General features: G+C 38.3%; 1 protein-coding gene across 2 annotated transcripts in view; it reads left to right on the top strand.

The window, feature by feature from the left end:
* Window positions 1-17,506, top strand: part of Taok3 (TAO kinase 3) — a 186,922-nt gene that overhangs the window by 121,275 nt on the left and 48,141 nt on the right. For both annotated transcript variants that reach the window (XM_005396533.2, XM_005396534.2), the window contains exons 10-12: window positions 7,346-7,439; window positions 8,542-8,623; window positions 14,814-14,981. In XM_005396533.2, coding sequence (XP_005396590.1) covers window positions 7,346-7,439; window positions 8,542-8,623; window positions 14,814-14,981 — 344 coding nt within the window. The remainder of the gene's footprint in view (window positions 1-7,345; window positions 7,440-8,541; window positions 8,624-14,813; window positions 14,982-17,506) is intronic.

Below are 17,506 nucleotides of genomic sequence, written 5' to 3' on the forward strand. Positions count from 1 at the left end.
TTTGCTTCATCTTGCAGTTGTTGAATTGTTATTTCCTGGTTCCTTGTTGTTTTTAAGAGATCCCTCCTTTCACGTTCATTGGTGGCAATGCTGTCTTCAAAGTCTGAAAGTCTATCTTCAGCTTCGTTCAGGCAGTTTTGCAAGCTTTCAGTGGAATTTTTAAGTTCCTGGATATCTGTTTGCATCTGTTTCATACCTTCTAGTTCTTTTCTATATTGTTCCCTGAAGGTTTCATTGAATTGTCTATGCTCTTCTATTTTCTTGTCTATGTCATCTTTGGATATGCTGAACATTTCTTTCATTATTGTTGTTATTTCTTTTCTCACCTGAGACATTATTTCTAATCTGATGTCTTCTATGGCTTGATGGAGTTGTTTCTTTACTTCAGTTCTATCATTTCAGAAATTTCAGGTGTATGACTTCCAGGCTCCTCTGTGTTGATGCCTCCTGGACTTGTTTTGGGTGGTGTGGAGGTCTGGGATTGCATTTTGCTCCTTTGTTTTGTCATTTTTGAAGAACCAGAGACTCCCTGTAATGCAGTCTCACTGTCCTGATTGTTTGTGAGTGGCAGGGCGAGAATCTGAAGATCCTCATTGCTCAGTGAAGCTCCTGTGCTGGTGAGTGGTGGCAGCCCAGCCTGGGCCAACACACTATAGGTGTGGTAGGTAGACACGGAGGCCCCAGAGGGTGCCTGAGGCTTCGCCTACCTTGCACGCTGGTCAGGGAGGCAGAGCCCAGACTATCTGGGCTTCCTGAAGATGTCTGGGGCTCAGCCCAGCCCAGGCAGACACACTGTGGGTGTGGCGGGTAGAAACAAAGGCCCCAGAGAGTGCCCAAGGTTTCACCTGCCTTGCACACGGGTCAGGGAGATAGAGTGCAGATTCACCAGGCTTCCGGAAGGTGTCCGCAGTTCAGCTCAGCCTGGGGCGACCCACTATGGGTGTAGTGGTTAGCCATCGAGACCCCAGAAGGTGCTCGAGGTTTTGCCTGCCTTGCACACTGGTCAGGCAGGCAGAGCTCAGACTCACCAGGCTTCCCAAAGATGTCCCAGCTGTGTGATCTTGGAACATTTTTTGGACCAATTTTTTTTAATTTCTCTAACCCTGAGTTTTCTCATTTATTAGCAAAAATAGCAATGCATGTATCATAAGTATTTTCAAGCTTTACTAAGATAACATGGATAAAGTGCTTAACACAGTGCTTGGCACAGAGCATATGCTTAGTAACAACTAGTTATACTCACACATCATATTATTTGTGTTTTGCAATTTATATTTTAGCAAATAAAAATGAACCAAAATTTTACTTATTATGCTGAGACCATAGCAGCAACTCCTCAGCTTTGACATTTTAAAAGGATGTACCAGCTGAGTTGAACCTTACAACTAATTAGTGCACAGCTTATGAAATATAACATGGATTATACCCTTTTCAGCTTCTAAATGGGACCCAGAAAACCCAACATACTTCCTTTTCTGATGATTCAAGATCATCATCAAATCAGGTTTTGTACCATACAGATGTAGCAGTGACTAAAGTTTTACACAGCAGTTGACTTTGGGCAAAATAAGTAGAGATGCCAGGAGATATCTTAGTACTTCCTCTTTTAAGGTAGCCCCTGGTATGTACTCATTTCCTGATTTTATCTTTTTATAAAAGTGAGTCAAAGCTGGGTGTGGTGGCTTATGCCTGTAATCTCAGTAACTCAGGAGGCAGAAGCAGGAGAACTGAAAAAGTTTTGAGGTCAGCCTGGGCTCCATAGCAAGATCCTGAGACGGAGTTAGGGGGAGAAAAAATGTATATAACAACATGCTGTCTATATTAGCATAATTTTGATTGTCTTGTATGAAATTACTTTCTAAAGTAAAAGAAAGGTAGCTTTCCTCTCCCAGATTGTCTTATCACCTACAATTAGTTATAACTTCAAGTTGAAAGGGCATAGCATCAAATCATGATGAAGAGCAGACTCTATAGTCAAACTCAGGTTCTAATTCTAGTTCTGACATTTCTTAGTTATATAATTTTGGTCAAGTTTTTTAGCTGTCTGTGAAATTTGCATAAGAGTGTCTGCCTTCTGGAGATTGTCTCAATTAAATGAAAGTATGGATTTAAGGCACTTATTACCGTGTGCTTAAACTTGTGCTCAGTACATATTTGTCTTGTCATTGTCAGTAAAATTCTAGGATGTATGGTTGCATTGGTAAGCTTTTCAGCCCTGTGACCAAATACCTGAGAGATACAACATAAAGGAAGAAAGGCTTTTTTTTTTTTTTTTAAGGCGGGATCTCAGCAATCCTCCTGCCTCAGCCTCCTAACTGCTGGGATTATAGGTGCGCACCACCACGCCTGGCATGAAAGCTTTGTTTTAGTTCACAGTTTCAGAGATTTCAGAGGTTGATGAGGTTACTACCCCATAATATAATCACCTTCCTGGAAAAACCCCACCTCTGAACATATGCGCTTTTGGGAGGACATCTTTTATCTCAACCATAGCAAGAGTATTTCATCAAATTTTTTAATCTATATTTTAACATCTCTTTGAAACATTGTGACTATCATTAATAGGAGTATGTTGTGTACTTAAGATGCTAAGGGAGTAGATTTTAACTGTTCTCACGACAATATAACTATAGGAAGTGACATATTTATAAATGTGATCACTTCACAATATATCTAATATCACAACATCACATTGTATATCTTAAGTATGTACAATTTCTACTTGTCAAATAACCAACAAATAAATTTTTTAAATAGTAGTATGCATTTTATAGGTAACAGAATCTTACTATTGGCAATTTTTTTTCCAAGTTAAAGGTAAAATAGAGATGTCTATTAAATAGTGTCATCTTACAGTCACGACATCTTAGATTTGGAGAAACATAACAGTAGATCTTCGATAAATATTCACAGATTTGTTACCAAGAACATTTAAATTCTCAGGAATTATCTTAAAATTATGATATTGGTAATATAATGTGCATAAAAGAATCTCTTTGACAGCTTTATCATACATCTTCATTTTCCTAGCATTGCTTTTGTTAACATGCATGTAAAAGAAGAGTTTACTTTTTTACATGAAAGAAAGTTAATTGTTCCAGACACACCCTAAGCAATGACATTTTTTTGCATGTTTGATGTTTAAAGAAATGTCAGGTGCAAACAATATACAAGTTGTACCTTTAATGAAATTAAATTGAAATTTGTGAATAGCTTGTTGTTCCCTCTTCTTTCTGATATCTGTCTTTTTCTATAATAGTGTATATTTTAAAGCACTGTAATGTGCTTTAAAATGAAAATAGCAAAATGAAATTGCTAAGGTCATATTACAAAGGATGATGGTAATGTTACTGCTCTTGCCCCACATTCCTAAGGTCAAGCTCCATACATTGTAAATGGTTAAGCCTGTTTTAGAAGTATCCTCTGCTAAATTAATCTCCTGAAGGAACTAGTTAAATGCATGAATCTTCTAAAAATTCTTGGATACCAAAAAGGCCCAGTTGCCAGATGTTTTTCAAGATTATTTCAAGAGAAGTTAATCAGAGTGGTTTTCTGTGTAAACTACACACACTTAGTTCACCAGCAAAGATCCTAGTAGAAGCCAGCAAAGGGTCCATGAGTGCTGCATGGAACTGACCATGTTGAGAAATAAATTCTCCAAGGCGGGGGCAGAGGAGGGACATGCATGTCATTTTCTTCACCTGGAATTTTCTTCTGCCTTAGGCACTTACTGTCTATTAAGAAGTGATGCTATTATGGCTTCTGGGGAGGAGAAGTTAAATTTTTTGAAGCTAGTGCTTGCTTCTTTTCATTTTGAAATGCTAGTACTAACTGTCATAAAGTACATGGGGTCGGGGTTGGGGATTTAGCTCAGCGGCAAAAGCGCCTGCCTGGCAAGCGCAAGGTCGCGAGTTCGGTTCCCGGTACCGGAGAAAAAACAAAAAAAAATAAAATAAAATAAAATAAAGTACATGGGGTCTTATGACCTAAGAAAAAGAACACAGGCTTGGAGTCTTATAGGATGAGGTTGAAATCCCAATTTAGCCTCCTGCTCTATGACTTGGCTGTAATATTCAGCTTAGCTGAACTCCAGTTTCTTCAGCTGGAAAATTGGAATGCCTAGTTTGCCAAGCAGGTGTGAGAATTATGAATAACATGTGACATGCCCAAAGCAAGCCGTGCCTGACACAGAGTAGGAACTCAGTACATGATAGTGATTGTTATGATGATTAGTTACTACGGTTGTCAGCCACATTCATTCATAAGAAACCTTTTGCCATTTACAAGGGGGATACCTCTTGATCTCCCTTACTAAAATAAAGCTTGCTGTAGTCCGATTTCATGTGACCTTTGCCAAGCAGAGCAGTTTGCAGCAATTTCACTGAACTGACCTCCTTGGACCTTGATCTTATATTATACAGATAAAGCTTCCAAAAATTTTGATCATTGACTTTAAGTTCAATAAAACTACGATTTTTTATTGTAGTTAACTTAGCTTTTTTATGTTTGTACCATTTCATTTAAGAAAGTATGGGTTCCTTATGGCAGGGTAGCTTCAAAAGCACTGCCGGTTCCTATTCTGCTGCTTATATAGAAACTGTATGCCAACTATTATATTCTGTAGTAAGAACTGATAAGCTTTCTGTAATAGACCAGATAATAAGTGTTTTAGACTTTTCAGGCCATCACTACTACAAAGCTTTGTCATCAGAACATGAAATCATCCAGGGAAAGTGTGTTAATGCACAGATGCAACTGTGTTTCAATAAAACTTTATACATACAGACTGCTTGTCAAATCAGGCCCCAGCCATACTTTGCTCACCCCTGCTCAATAATTAAAAACAGAATTCACAGTGACAGCAGAAATCCAATAAGAGACCTCCAATGAGAAGTCAGGGAAGGCTTCCCTGAGGAAGTGATTATAAGCATGTACTAAGCCCTGAATAAATATTTATTCAACTAATACAAAAATGAAATTATATCTGAGATCAAATGTGAAAGACTGTCAAGAATTAGCCAGAACCTAGTGTGGTGGCACATGCCTATAATAATCCCAATGACTGAGCCAGGAGGATCTCTTGAGCCTAGGAGTTTAAAGCCACCCTGGGCAACATAGCAAGAGGCTGTCTGAAAAGTTATGAAAAGAATTAGTCAGATATAGTTTAGGAAATGAAGGGAGACAGGAGTCCAGACAGAGAAAATAGTCTTTGGGAAAGGCAGAGATTGGTTCTTTCACGGAAGCCAAAGACAGCATGAGAGAAGGGAAGCAGTTGTTTTTCAAAATGGGTCCCTGGAGACAGCCAGGGCCTTGTTCCTGGAGGCCAACAGGCTGTTCAAGGACCTGGGCTTTGTCTTGTCGGGGTGAGAAGTCATAGGTGGCCATGTGATGAGTTCCTAATTCCACGTGGTTTGAAATACTTGAAGTTTGCCAGAAGGCCAAGCTCTAGAAACATGCTAAGTCAACCTCCTCAAAAATCAACTAAGCCTGAATGAGTTTGTGTTCTCATCTACATTTGAAACCCTTTGTCCTCAGTGCACCTTTTGAGTTTCACTCGATAGCAGTTCGTATCGCTATTGCACCGGTGTCTCCTTGGGAAGTGTGAATAATATCCTATTGAGAGGCCAGTGAGAAATACTTGTAGAATTATAGACTTTAGCATTCCAGAGATCTCCACAGAGATCATTTACTGAAAACTGTAATGGGCCGCTCCAAAGCGTCACAAAGGAACAAGTTTCACTATCTGCCTAAGTGCTACCAATGACTAAAAAATTCACCACTTTTCAACATTGTCTGTTCTGGTGTTTTATTTTTTAACCACTCTGACTTTTCACATATTCTTCCTCTCTTGAGTGAAATGTCTTCCCTATAACTTCTACCCTTAGTTCTTATTCTGTCTCCTAGACCTACATGGAATAAGCCCAGTTTGTCAGTTTAATAGTGGTTAATAAATAATAGCACCTTTGTATGAAAACTGAGGTGCTCTGATGAAACCAGGGATTAGATTATTAATTAGAAAGTGGGACTGTATAAAAAATCCATTAGGGTAAGCATGTTAGAATAAAATGGTGATTTATCGTCTATGCCATAATAACTAATAAATAGCGTACAATTAACTGCTCAAAGCTAGAGCCCTGTTTCTTTAGTTCAGTCAGGAAATGAAGCACCTAATATGTAAATAGTATTTTATCACTTATTCTGGGGGAGTAAAAAAAATAAATACATAAAAGTATTCAGGTTATAAAATATTTTTCTCTTAGAGCTTACGATTTCTTTTAAGCAGAAAAGTATATATTTTATGTAAATGTAATAAGTGAGCACATACCAATGAGCAAATAAGCAGGATGTCAACAAAAAACTAAAGGAGTACCAAGAGGTTTTACACCACCCGGGTGGGAGAATCCCCTAATAAGGAATGACTCAGTGGTAGAGGGTGAACTTTGCATGCATGAGGCTCTGAGTTTGATCCCCAGCACAGAAAGAAAAAAAGGAAGAGAGAAGAGAGGAGGGAAGGAGGGAACAGGAAGGAGAAAAAGAGGGAAGGGGAAGATAAGACAGGGCAAGGAAGAAAAGAGGAAAGGAAAAGGGGGCTGGGGTATAGCTCAGTGGTGGCTTGCTTGCCTAGCCCATGAACCCTGGGTTCAATCTCCAGCACATAGAGAGAGAGAGAGAGAGAGAGAGAGAGACAGAGAGAGAGAGAGAGAGGGAGAGGACCAGGCCCTTTTTCTTTCTCATTTATCAATCACTAGCACAAAAACAAATAAATGAATGAATGAATGGGACGGACCAGGCTCTTTGTATTATTCATTAAGCCCCTTCCTCCTCCTTCCCACATCCTCCGTCCATCCTCTCCTAGCAGTTTTCTGGCCTGGACAACCTGCTACACAGTGTCCATTGGAAGGAGTTGTCATACATTTTGTATTGTTAATGATATTTAAGATGTCTAGCCCATAACAATTTTTTTATTCTAGTTTTCTAAATTGTTTAAATGAATATGTATTTTTTAAATTAAAATATACATGTGTCTGAAGATGTTCTTACCTGTTAAAGGAAAACAGACAAAGGCCAATCTTTTGAAGATACACTTACCAAAAAAAAAAAATTTTCTTTCACTGTTTGGAAATGGGTTCTCTTAGGAGCTTTGCCAGTGTACATTAAATGACCGGCAGCTTCCAAATGGCTACCTTAGGATGGCCTTAGAGATTAAAATAAGTGGATTATGTGTCTTGATGATAACAGTAGTGAGTTACCAATTTAGCAACAAAGCTTTACTTATAGTTCCTTATTTTGCTATCTGCCCAATTTCTTTCAAGAACCACTTTATCGTGTTTCTCCCCTCTTCCAGCGGAACGGAAGCCCCCACTTTTCAACATGAATGCCATGAGTGCTTTGTATCACATTGCCCAGAACGACTCCCCAACGTTACAGTCCAGCGAATGGTAAGATTCTGCGATCATTTCAACTCTCTTAAGAAAATCGCCATAGATAACTGATGCCTTTGCAGTTTAAATATCTGACATAGAAAGCCTTTCATTTCTTGTGTATCATAGTGATTCCTCACAAGCAACAGCTGCCTACTCACACACACATGTGCGCACGCACACAGTTATTTCTGCCCTTGGCATGGCTTGCACTTAGCGTGTGGAAGCTGAAATCCCGTAGGGAAGTGGCCCCTGCCTTCCTCATAAGTGTATTCTCTCAAGTCCGGGCAGTCTAGTATTGATCACCTGCACTCTTATCACTTCCCCCAGAGCTAAAGTGCCTTCTCTGATGTCATTATTTTTCTAATTGTCCTTTTTTTTTTATACCACACACACATTTAAATGTGTTGGGGAAGAACATATACTATCTATGGAGAAGATGCATTGCTCCTTGCTGAAAATTATGATGTAAGAATTTAGGCCACAAGAGTTATAGAAAATGGCCCATTTTAAAGAAGAGTGGACAAGACAGAATTTTCATGCTAGGAAGTATTCTTTTTTTGTACCTGAACTCAGGACCTTGCAGTTGCCAGGCAGACACTTATGCCACTGAGCTATATCCCCGGCCCTGTTAGGAAGTGTTTTTATTCAGGAAACACATTCCTAGGTTCTCTGTCCTAATTTATGCTTCACGTTTGGCTTGTGGGTGGTGGAGAAGTTAACATCTGGTAATGAAGAATATTGGCTTGATGCTGTGAGAGTTGTTATCTTTGAGGAGAAAAAAAGTACATTAAACTATTATATAAATACAGTATTTATAATATATGTATATGTAATATTTTTTATTGTTTGATATGTTATGCTTTGACCTGACCTTACTGCCTTATCTGTAAATATGTATGTTAATGTTAACTAATTTGAAACTTTGTCCACACTTATTATCCAGTGGAATCATTTCAGATACCATAAACTTCAAAACAGTCTAGTTCCAGTATTCCAAAATATGTGATTTTTTAAAATCTCCTAAAATGCAAAACTTTCCCCTGAATGAAAATTGTTTATGTAACCCAAGTTCTCTACAGACCCTCACTGTGTTTCCCCTCAATGTGTTTGCACACAGGACAGACTCCTTTAGGAGATTTGTTGATTACTGCTTGCAGAAAATACCTCAGGAAAGACCAACATCGGTGGAACTATTACGGGTAATTTTGCACATTTGTATTTAAGAAGGTGGCTTTGAAGTCCTGTTGAGAAGGAGTATACTGAATCGGTCCTATGGCAGCTCATCATGACAGACTACTTTAAAACAATCCACCTTGTCAGCTATCCAGAGATGGCAGTAGGCTTGGGAATGGCGAGATTATCACAGAATCTGTGCTACGTGGTCCCTAGCTCCTGTTTTTCTCCCTGTCCTTTTTGCCTTATAATAAACAGCATTTCTCCTCTGTGCTGTGGTCGTCATGATGATGTTGGTGGGACCAACATCTGCATGAACATTACTGCAGTGTTCCCCAGATAGTCTGCCAACGGCTCAAAATGCCGCCTCTGCAATTTTGAGCTAGGTTGTTGCCAAACTTTCAGGCAGTAAAGATGCCTGGTAACTATATAAAGGAGACATTTATATAGCATTATGTCATACATGTCACTGTCTAGAGCATCACGTTGACTGTATTCATGTAATTTAAACATCAGAGACTCAATCCCTTTTCATTTCATATTTTACTATAGATTTCATACATAGGTGATATCTGTCAACATGAGTGTAGTATGCAAGAATCTTTTACAACAGAAGTATCTTTAATTTGGCACAGAATAATCCAAATTTCTAAACTTTTCAACCCTGGTTTGTTAGTTTCATCTCTTGATGGGTGGCTTTTGTTGCTGAACAGTTTGCTTATTGACTCAGAAGGGCATGTTACCTAAATATGTGAAGTTTAAAAATGTTAAATGTTATCGCTGAAGAGCACCTAGCTGGGCCACAAGTTCTTGGCTTACATGTTCTTTGCTTTAAAACTCTGTGATCACTGTTCTATTATTTTCTGGTATTGAGCGTTCCAAAAGGCAGGTCTGAAGCTAACTAGCCTTTCCTTCAAAAAGTAAGATTTGTTTTCTTGTGAGCAGCAGGCCACAGGAACATGAAACAGGGCCAAGGAGCTTAATCTCCTTTGTGTCAGAGCCACTGCATGTTCTTGACACTGTCCGCTTCATCTGTGAGCACAGCGCCCTCTTGATATAGGGGGAAACAGTCACTAGAACAAAACATCAGAAATACAGTATGGTGTCTTTGAAATAGGCAAAAATTGTAAAGATGGCCCAGGGATATAGCTCAGTGGTACAGTGCCTGCATGGCAAGCACAAAGTCCTGAGTTCAATTCCCAGTACCAAGAAAAAATAAATTAAAAAACAAAGAGGAAAAACTCTAATACAGTGACTCAAAGATAAAATTTTAAGGAAGTAGACAACAAAAGGATGTAAAAAGAAGTGGATAAAGAAAAAATGTAAGAGAAAAACATAACAGAGGTTAAAATCATAAGCATCAAAAAACAAAGTGAGCCAACCCATTTGGGTGTTCCAATGTTGAGTGGAACTAAGAAAATAAAACAAAATGCAGAAGAATTAAAATTCTAAAGATGATTGTAGAAAAAATGATACAAATATGGGGCTGGGAATTTAACTCAGTGGCACAGCGCCTGCCTGGCAAGCACAAGGTCGTGAGTTCGATTCCTGATACCGGAAGAAAAACAAAACAAACAAACAAACAAATAGAAGGCAAAGAAGATCTAATAGATGCCAACCATTATTCTTGATAAAATAAAACACAGGGAACAGAAAATATTTAAAGATATACTTGAAGAAAACTCTTCTGGTAATAAATGTTTCTATCTTTCTTTGACTTGATTTGGTCTTTATTGGATTTGGTAGGCCAAGTCAAAGGGGCCCATTATTTATTCCACAAGTATTTACTGAGTGTCTGTTGTGTGTCAAATACTGTTCTAAGCACTGAACATATAGTAGTACACAAGAAAAAGACAGTTCCTGCATTGGAGGAATTTACATTCTAATGAGGGAATCAGAAAATAAACAGAACTGAGGTGTAGTTCAGTGGTAAACTACTTTCGTAGCTTACACAAGACCCTGGGTTCAATCCCCAGCACTGCCAAAGGGCTGGGGGGGATTTAAAGAAAAGAAATACAGTACAGTGCCTTCAATGATTAAGGCAACTGACTGTATTCAAGCCTCCCAAATTTGGGCAATGCAACTCCTCTGAGCTTTTCTTCTTAAAAAGTTGCTCAAAAACGAAGTCCTGCCAATTGAGGGATGAGACCCAAAAGAGAAGAAACAAAAACAATAACAAAGTCTTGCAAATCTAGATATGAAACCAAAGAAAGGAAAAGAAAAAGAAGGAAGGGGAGAGGAAAGAAGGAGGGAGGTAGAAGGGAGGGAGGGCTAAGGACTAGAGAAACTGGTAAAAGGGCTGGTGGTAAATACAGAATTAAAATGCCATCCCTCCAAAGAAACTCTTGTAGGTCTAAAGAGATTATAAATTCTTCATTGTCATGAAGGAATCCAAAATTCAAAAGGTTAAAGCTATAGTAGAAAGTAGAACACTGGAAAATGAGTTCTCCCTACACCAGACCCTTTCTAAGAGTTAGCAGTTATGGTTGCCTATTACAGTACATGTCCTTCCAGAGGTATTTTATGCAGATGAAAGTAAGTATTCTTTTTATTTTTGCACAATGGTAGCAAACCATAAAAAACTGTTCTACATTTTTTAAAATTTACATTGTACTTAGTATATTGTTCCCTGTTACTACGTGCATAGCTACCTCCTTCTTTTTAAGGGTTCCTCAGTATTCTCAGATGAACCATAATTTGCTTAACCAACCCGTTAAGGGTCTTCCAATCCTTGGATGTTATAAACTTTGTAGCAGTAGACATCCTTGTTCATATTTCACTTTGTACCTTTATAAGGATATCTAAAGACTAACTCACAGAAATAAAATCATCCATGTGGGTTTTAAATAAATATACCAAATTCTTCTCCAAAAAGACTCCACCAGCTTGGAGTCCCACTAACAAACAAAGTATGAATGTTTTTGAACTCTGCTGGTCAGATTAATGAAAAATGTTTCTGACTCATTTTAATTTGTGTTTCTCGTTATGATTTAGGTTAAGTATGTTTCATATATTGAGAAGCCGTTTCTATTTTCTGTGAACTCTCCTTGATCTTTGCCCATTTGTCTATCAGGTTCTTGGGTTTTTCCTTAGTAATGCATAGTAGATCTTGCCATTTTTTTCTTGTTTATATTTTAACATTTCTTATACTAGACCTTTTTGGGGAAGAGGCTTACTGAGGGGAATCTTGCAGAAATTTTTACAAGAAATGAGGTAGGTGACTGGCATGGTGGCACATACCTGTGATCCCAGCACTTGAGAGGCTGAGGCAGGATCACTGTGAGTTTGAGGCCAGTCGGGAATACATAGAGAGTTCAGGGCCAACCTGAACTGCATAGCCAGACCCTGTTTTGAAAAAAATAAAAATAAAAAAAGAAATGATGTAGGAATCCACCTCCCTCCCAACCCCGCCAGTTGACTATCTAGTTATTCCCAACTAGTTTTCCATAACCCATCTTCACATTTTCTTCCTGAAATTAAAATGTCACTTTCACATTGAGTCTGTTTAAATGGAAAGCTAAGTAAAATCACTGAACTGCTTAAAAATACAATGTAAATGTGATAAACTTTGGCAACGTAAAAATAACATAACTAGAAAAACTAGGGGCATAAAATTGTAAGTACACTAATTTTTCTATCTGTCAGAGTAGATGGCCAATACTGTTTCTCAAATAGAAATATGTCACTTTTTTAAAAACCCAAAAGTAACTTCAGTCACTTAAAACTTTTTATAATCTTTTTTCCCTTAGATTTAGGGGTCTTTTGGGAATAGAAGACTACTTTGGTGAAGAAATTTTAACTAAAGTTAAACAATTATTTTAATTCAGTCTCTCCTAATCTGTTAAATTCAAGTATATCTTATTTTCATAGATTATACTTACAAGTAGTGCTCCACATAAAATTCTTTCAAGGAGCTGGGGACATAGCTCAGTGACACAGCATCTACCCGGCAAGTATGAGGTCCTGAGTTCAATTCCCGGTTCCAAAAAAAAAAATCTGTCACTAAAACTCTTTCTAAGTAGCCATTGTTCTGAGAAAGAAATAAAGAGGGAGAAATGATATATAGCATGATATTCTGTAATTTTACAATATTCCTGAATGGTAGAATTTGAAATGATGTCTTTTTACTGTCTTTTGTGCATTTTTCTAGGTTATTTGAATCTTTAAACGTTTTTCAAGAACAATAAAGTCAGTATTTTAAAACAATCCGAATACCTTTAAGTGTAGGATTTTGGAGATCAGGGGTTTAGAAAATAGTGAGATGGGATTTCAGGCAAAGACTCTGAGCAAAGACATAGAGGTGGAAAATACATGCAGTGGGGCCAGAACTATCTAGAATGTACTGTGCACTAGACAGGAAGGAGGAGCAAGAGTGACTAGATCTGAAGCTAGAAACACGAGCAGGAACCTGGCTGTAATAGACCTGACTTTATTCAAGAAACAGAGAGATATTTGTAAGACGTCAAGTATCCATTTGAAGAGGGCTTAAATGGACAAGGGTTTAATTATCTCACGAAGTCCAGGACATTGGAAAAGGAGGTGTTACATGCAGTCCATAGCTCGCGGCAGCTCAGCAACGCTACCATTAATTCACACTTCGCTCTTCCTACCCCACTGTCTTTAGCGTGTGGCTTTTATGTTCTTTGTCACAAAATGACTGCTACATCACCAGGACTCAAGTCTTTATTCCAGGCAGGAAGAAGTGGAAAGAGGAAAGAGGAAAACACCTTCTCCTTATGTGCCTGACCTTTTTATTCTAGAAAATAAAGCCTTCCTCAGAGATTTCTGCCTGTGCCTTTTCGGTCACAACTTGTTATGTCTAACTGCAAAGGACTGAGGGCAGTTACTTCCACCCGCCCAAGGGCTTTGCCCCTTGTTTCTGATTGTGCTGCTCTTCAGTGACAAGATCAAGTGGCCAGAACTTTGGCCTCCGCTAGAGTAAACAGTTACCAAGTTTTCAAGCATACATAGGATGGCCCTGGAAATAGAAAATAAAATATACACAAGTCTGTTTTTCCTAAGGAAGTGTGATGTGGACAGGAGGATCGAAGCAAATTATGACTAGAGTAGACTCTGCTCCGCATTGCTTTTGCTTCTTATATTGTTTCAGTTTTAAAAGATACAAATCTATCTGCTGCTGTTTAAAGTTCTAGTAATTTTGACCACTTGTAGGATAAACTAAACTTTAAGAGATAAGAGGTACTGGTTAAGGATGTAGAGAAAAGGAAATTCTAGTACATGGTGGGAATATAGATTGGGGAAGCCATCATGGAAAATAGTAGAGAGGTTCCTCAAAAAATTAAAAACAGAACTACCATGTGACCCAGCAATCCCTCTTCTGAGTATTTCCTGAGGGGAATAAAGTCAGTGTCTTGTAACGATACCTGCACTTCCATGTTTATGACAGCATTGTCCAAGACATAGAAACAATGTAAGTGTATGTCAGTGAACAAAAGGATAAAGAAGTTGTGGTATACATTACATACACAACGGGATATTTTTCAGCCTTTGCAACAATATGGATGAACCTAGAGGGCATCCTGCTATGTAAAGTAAGCCAGACACAGAAAAATATACTGTGTGATCTCTTATGTGTGGAATCTAAACAGAGAGAGAGAAAATAAGCTAGGCATGGTGGAATATGCATATAAATCTCACCACTGGGAGGCTGAGGCAGGAGGATGGCAAGTTAGAGCCCACCTGGCAAATTATGGAGACACTGTCTCAAAGCAAAAAAAAAAAAAAGATCTGGCTTAGTGGTAGAGCACCCCTGGATTCATTGCCCACTACCACAAAAAGAAAACTCTCAAATATGTTGAAACAGAGAATAGAGAGGTTACAGTAAAGGCAGCAGATTTTAGGTACCTTTGCTACACACACACAGAAAAGGTAACTGAGATAATGAGCATGTTAATTTGATTTACTGCCATCTTACTGTATATATGTATATCAAAATATGTCATATCTTAAAATATGTACATAATAAAAAATAATTCATATATAAACTCTAGGACAGTGTCTATAAAATGGAGCTTGAGGAAGAAGATAAAAGCACAATTTTCTCATATGCAACATCTGGTGTAAAAATCACATTTAGCTATTTCTGCGAAATCTGTAGCACTGCTTTATGATTCTCTGCTTACTTTTATACCCACCTCTTGTACTTAAAAATGTGCTTCTTCGCTATCAATTTGTTTTTTCTCCTCCCTCAATCAGCACGACTTTGTTCGACGGGAACGGCCACCACGGGTCCTCATTGACCTCATACAGAGGACAAAAGATGCTGTTCGAGAGCTGGATAACCTACAGTACCGAAAAATGAAGAAGATCCTGTTCCAAGAGACACGCAATGGACCCTTGAATGAATCACAGGAGGATGAAGACGTAGGTTTCAGTTTATTTCTGCAAGTACTCACATGGTGCCTACTATGTGAAACAAATCTGGACTATGAAAAATGTTTTGGAGGATAAAAGTGTAACTGATGTTGTACCCCTTGAGAGATATGCAAAGTCATAGGAGAGACATGCATAAAGCAACTATTAATTAAGGCAATGTAGGAAAAGCACTATCACCATGCAGGGGTCCCTAGTGGGAGAAAATTGGTCAGACAGTGGGGATTAGCGAAGGTTTCATTGAGGACATGACGTGGATGATTTTTGATAAATGGGCACAGGGCATCTTAGACTCGGGTAAGTGCTATGGTTTAGGGAGATATCCTGGCTCTAGAATGTAAATGGATTTGAATGGACTACACTCTAGACAGTAGGCCATGTACGAGGTAACAGGGCAGTGTCAGTGGGAATGAGGGAGAGGGATACTTTTGAGAAACACTGTAGAGGCAGAGAGACTGATCATGACTTCTCGTGGAAAGTGACAGTGAAAGATGAGGAGGAGTTCAAGGTAAACAAGCATTTGAGCCTGAGTGGCTTAATCAAATTGATATGATATGCCAATTGATATTGATATGCCAATATATTGATATGCCAATATCAAATTTAAACAATAAAAACCAAAGAGAAAGAGTAGGTTTAAGATTATTTTGTTGTAGTGCCTATTGAGTATAAGGAGCCAGCATCATATCCTACTGACACAGTACACAAAGGTTTTCAAAGGAAAGGCAAAGTCCTGATTTCTCATTCACCTATGAAAAACTGGTTGTACGCAAAGTTGATGATGGTTGGGAAGCTGACTAGTGATGCCCAGTATGAATCTAAAATACGAGAAAAGTCCTGAGAGAGGGAGCTATTCTGAAACACTAAGATGATAACGAATCCAAGGTTTGAATGGAGAATGGGAAGAGGATCCGAGTCACACAGAAGATAGAGGCACAAAAGATGTTAAGAAATTTTATACCATTGGCTGGGCCTGGTGACACACCCCTGTAATCAGAGCACTCTGTGAGGCTGAGGCAGGAAGATCACAAATTCAAGCAACTTAATGAATTAGTGAAACCCTGTGCAAAAAGAGTTTTTAAAAAGCTGGGGAATGTAGCTCAGTGGGAAGGTCCTGGGTTCAAAAGTTTACAGCTTCAAAGAGGGAACTGCAATGCTAATAGATGCCACAGTGGTCAAGTAGGACAAGGACCATCAAAGAAAAAGATTAACTAGTATTTGTAATTAGGGGGTCCTTGATGGCCTCATGAGATTTGATCAAAAATACAGTCAATGTTTAAATTTGGAAAAAAATTTTAATGTAAAATACATATTTCTGTTAACCCCCTTTAAAGGACCCCCCTCACTCTGAACACACTTCTCCGTCCTTCTCGTCGCTCTCTGAAGCAGGTCTGGAGTCCTCTTCGTCAGTGTCTTTAGTTGTGCTGTAGTGGCTGCGTTGGTGTCCCAAACTCATTCAAACCATTTGCCTTTCATGGTCATTTTGACTGTAGGGAAGAGCCATAAATCACACAGTGCCAGGTCCGGTGAATAAGGTGGATGAGGGCACTGCAGGTTTTTAGGAGCCTATCTTCCCATTGGATGGCACTTGATAGCAGCATTCACCATATTTTTTATAACACTTTGTAAAGACACAAAAGAGGACTTGCAGAGCTATTTCAGAAAGTGGCAAGAACGATAGGATAAGTGTGTTCAGAATGAGAGAGAGGATATTTAAGGGGATTAATAACAATGTGTTGTCTTTTACTATAATAAATTTCTTTAATTCCAACACTCACCATACGTTTTGATCGCACCTTGTAGTAAAAGCAGTTTTATAGGACTAGATAGCAGGTTATAGGGCATTGTGGAGGACATGGGAGATGAGAAGGTAGAGAGAGCAAAAGTGAATTATTTTAAGGTTCAGATTTGGCTGTGAAGAAAAAGTGAACACGGGCAGCATGTAGAGTTCTCAAGTATGGGGCAGGCTTCTTCCTATTTATGTGTGGAGGTCATGGGACAGGGACGGAGTATAGGAAATAGAGGAAAGTTCCTACCCTGAAGCAGCAGGGTAGGAATTGAGTATTACTGCAGGAATTAGTCTTGAACAAAAGAAAACACTTCAGTGTCTCTAACTAAATTTTCAAAAAGGAAGGAGTGAGGAAGGAATGTGTTTTAGCTTTTTAATATAAAATAAAACAAAATTATTTTACCAATAATTATAAAAAACAAAACTCAGAAAACCAAATCGAACTATAAAATCTCCTGATTGTATATATAGAAATGATCCTCCCTTGAGAAAACAAATCTATTAAAAATACAACGTGTTAGCTATCATTTTGTATTACCCCTATATTGCCATGGCTAAATGACTATTCCTTAAAGTTTTATATATATACAGTATGGTTCTTTGAAAACGGTTTATTTTTAGCTAAGTTGATTTAATTACATTATTTAATCTTATATCAAAAGATATTTCACTCTGAGGGGTAAATTATATGTTCAGGTTATTTTACCACTTTTCAAACAGTAGTCTT

Source organism: Chinchilla lanigera, unplaced genomic scaffold, assembly GCF_000276665.1.
Source record: "Chinchilla lanigera isolate Chin_1 unplaced genomic scaffold, ChiLan1.0 scaffold00054, whole genome shotgun sequence".
NCBI classification, from domain to species: domain Eukaryota; kingdom Metazoa; phylum Chordata; class Mammalia; order Rodentia; family Chinchillidae; genus Chinchilla; species Chinchilla lanigera.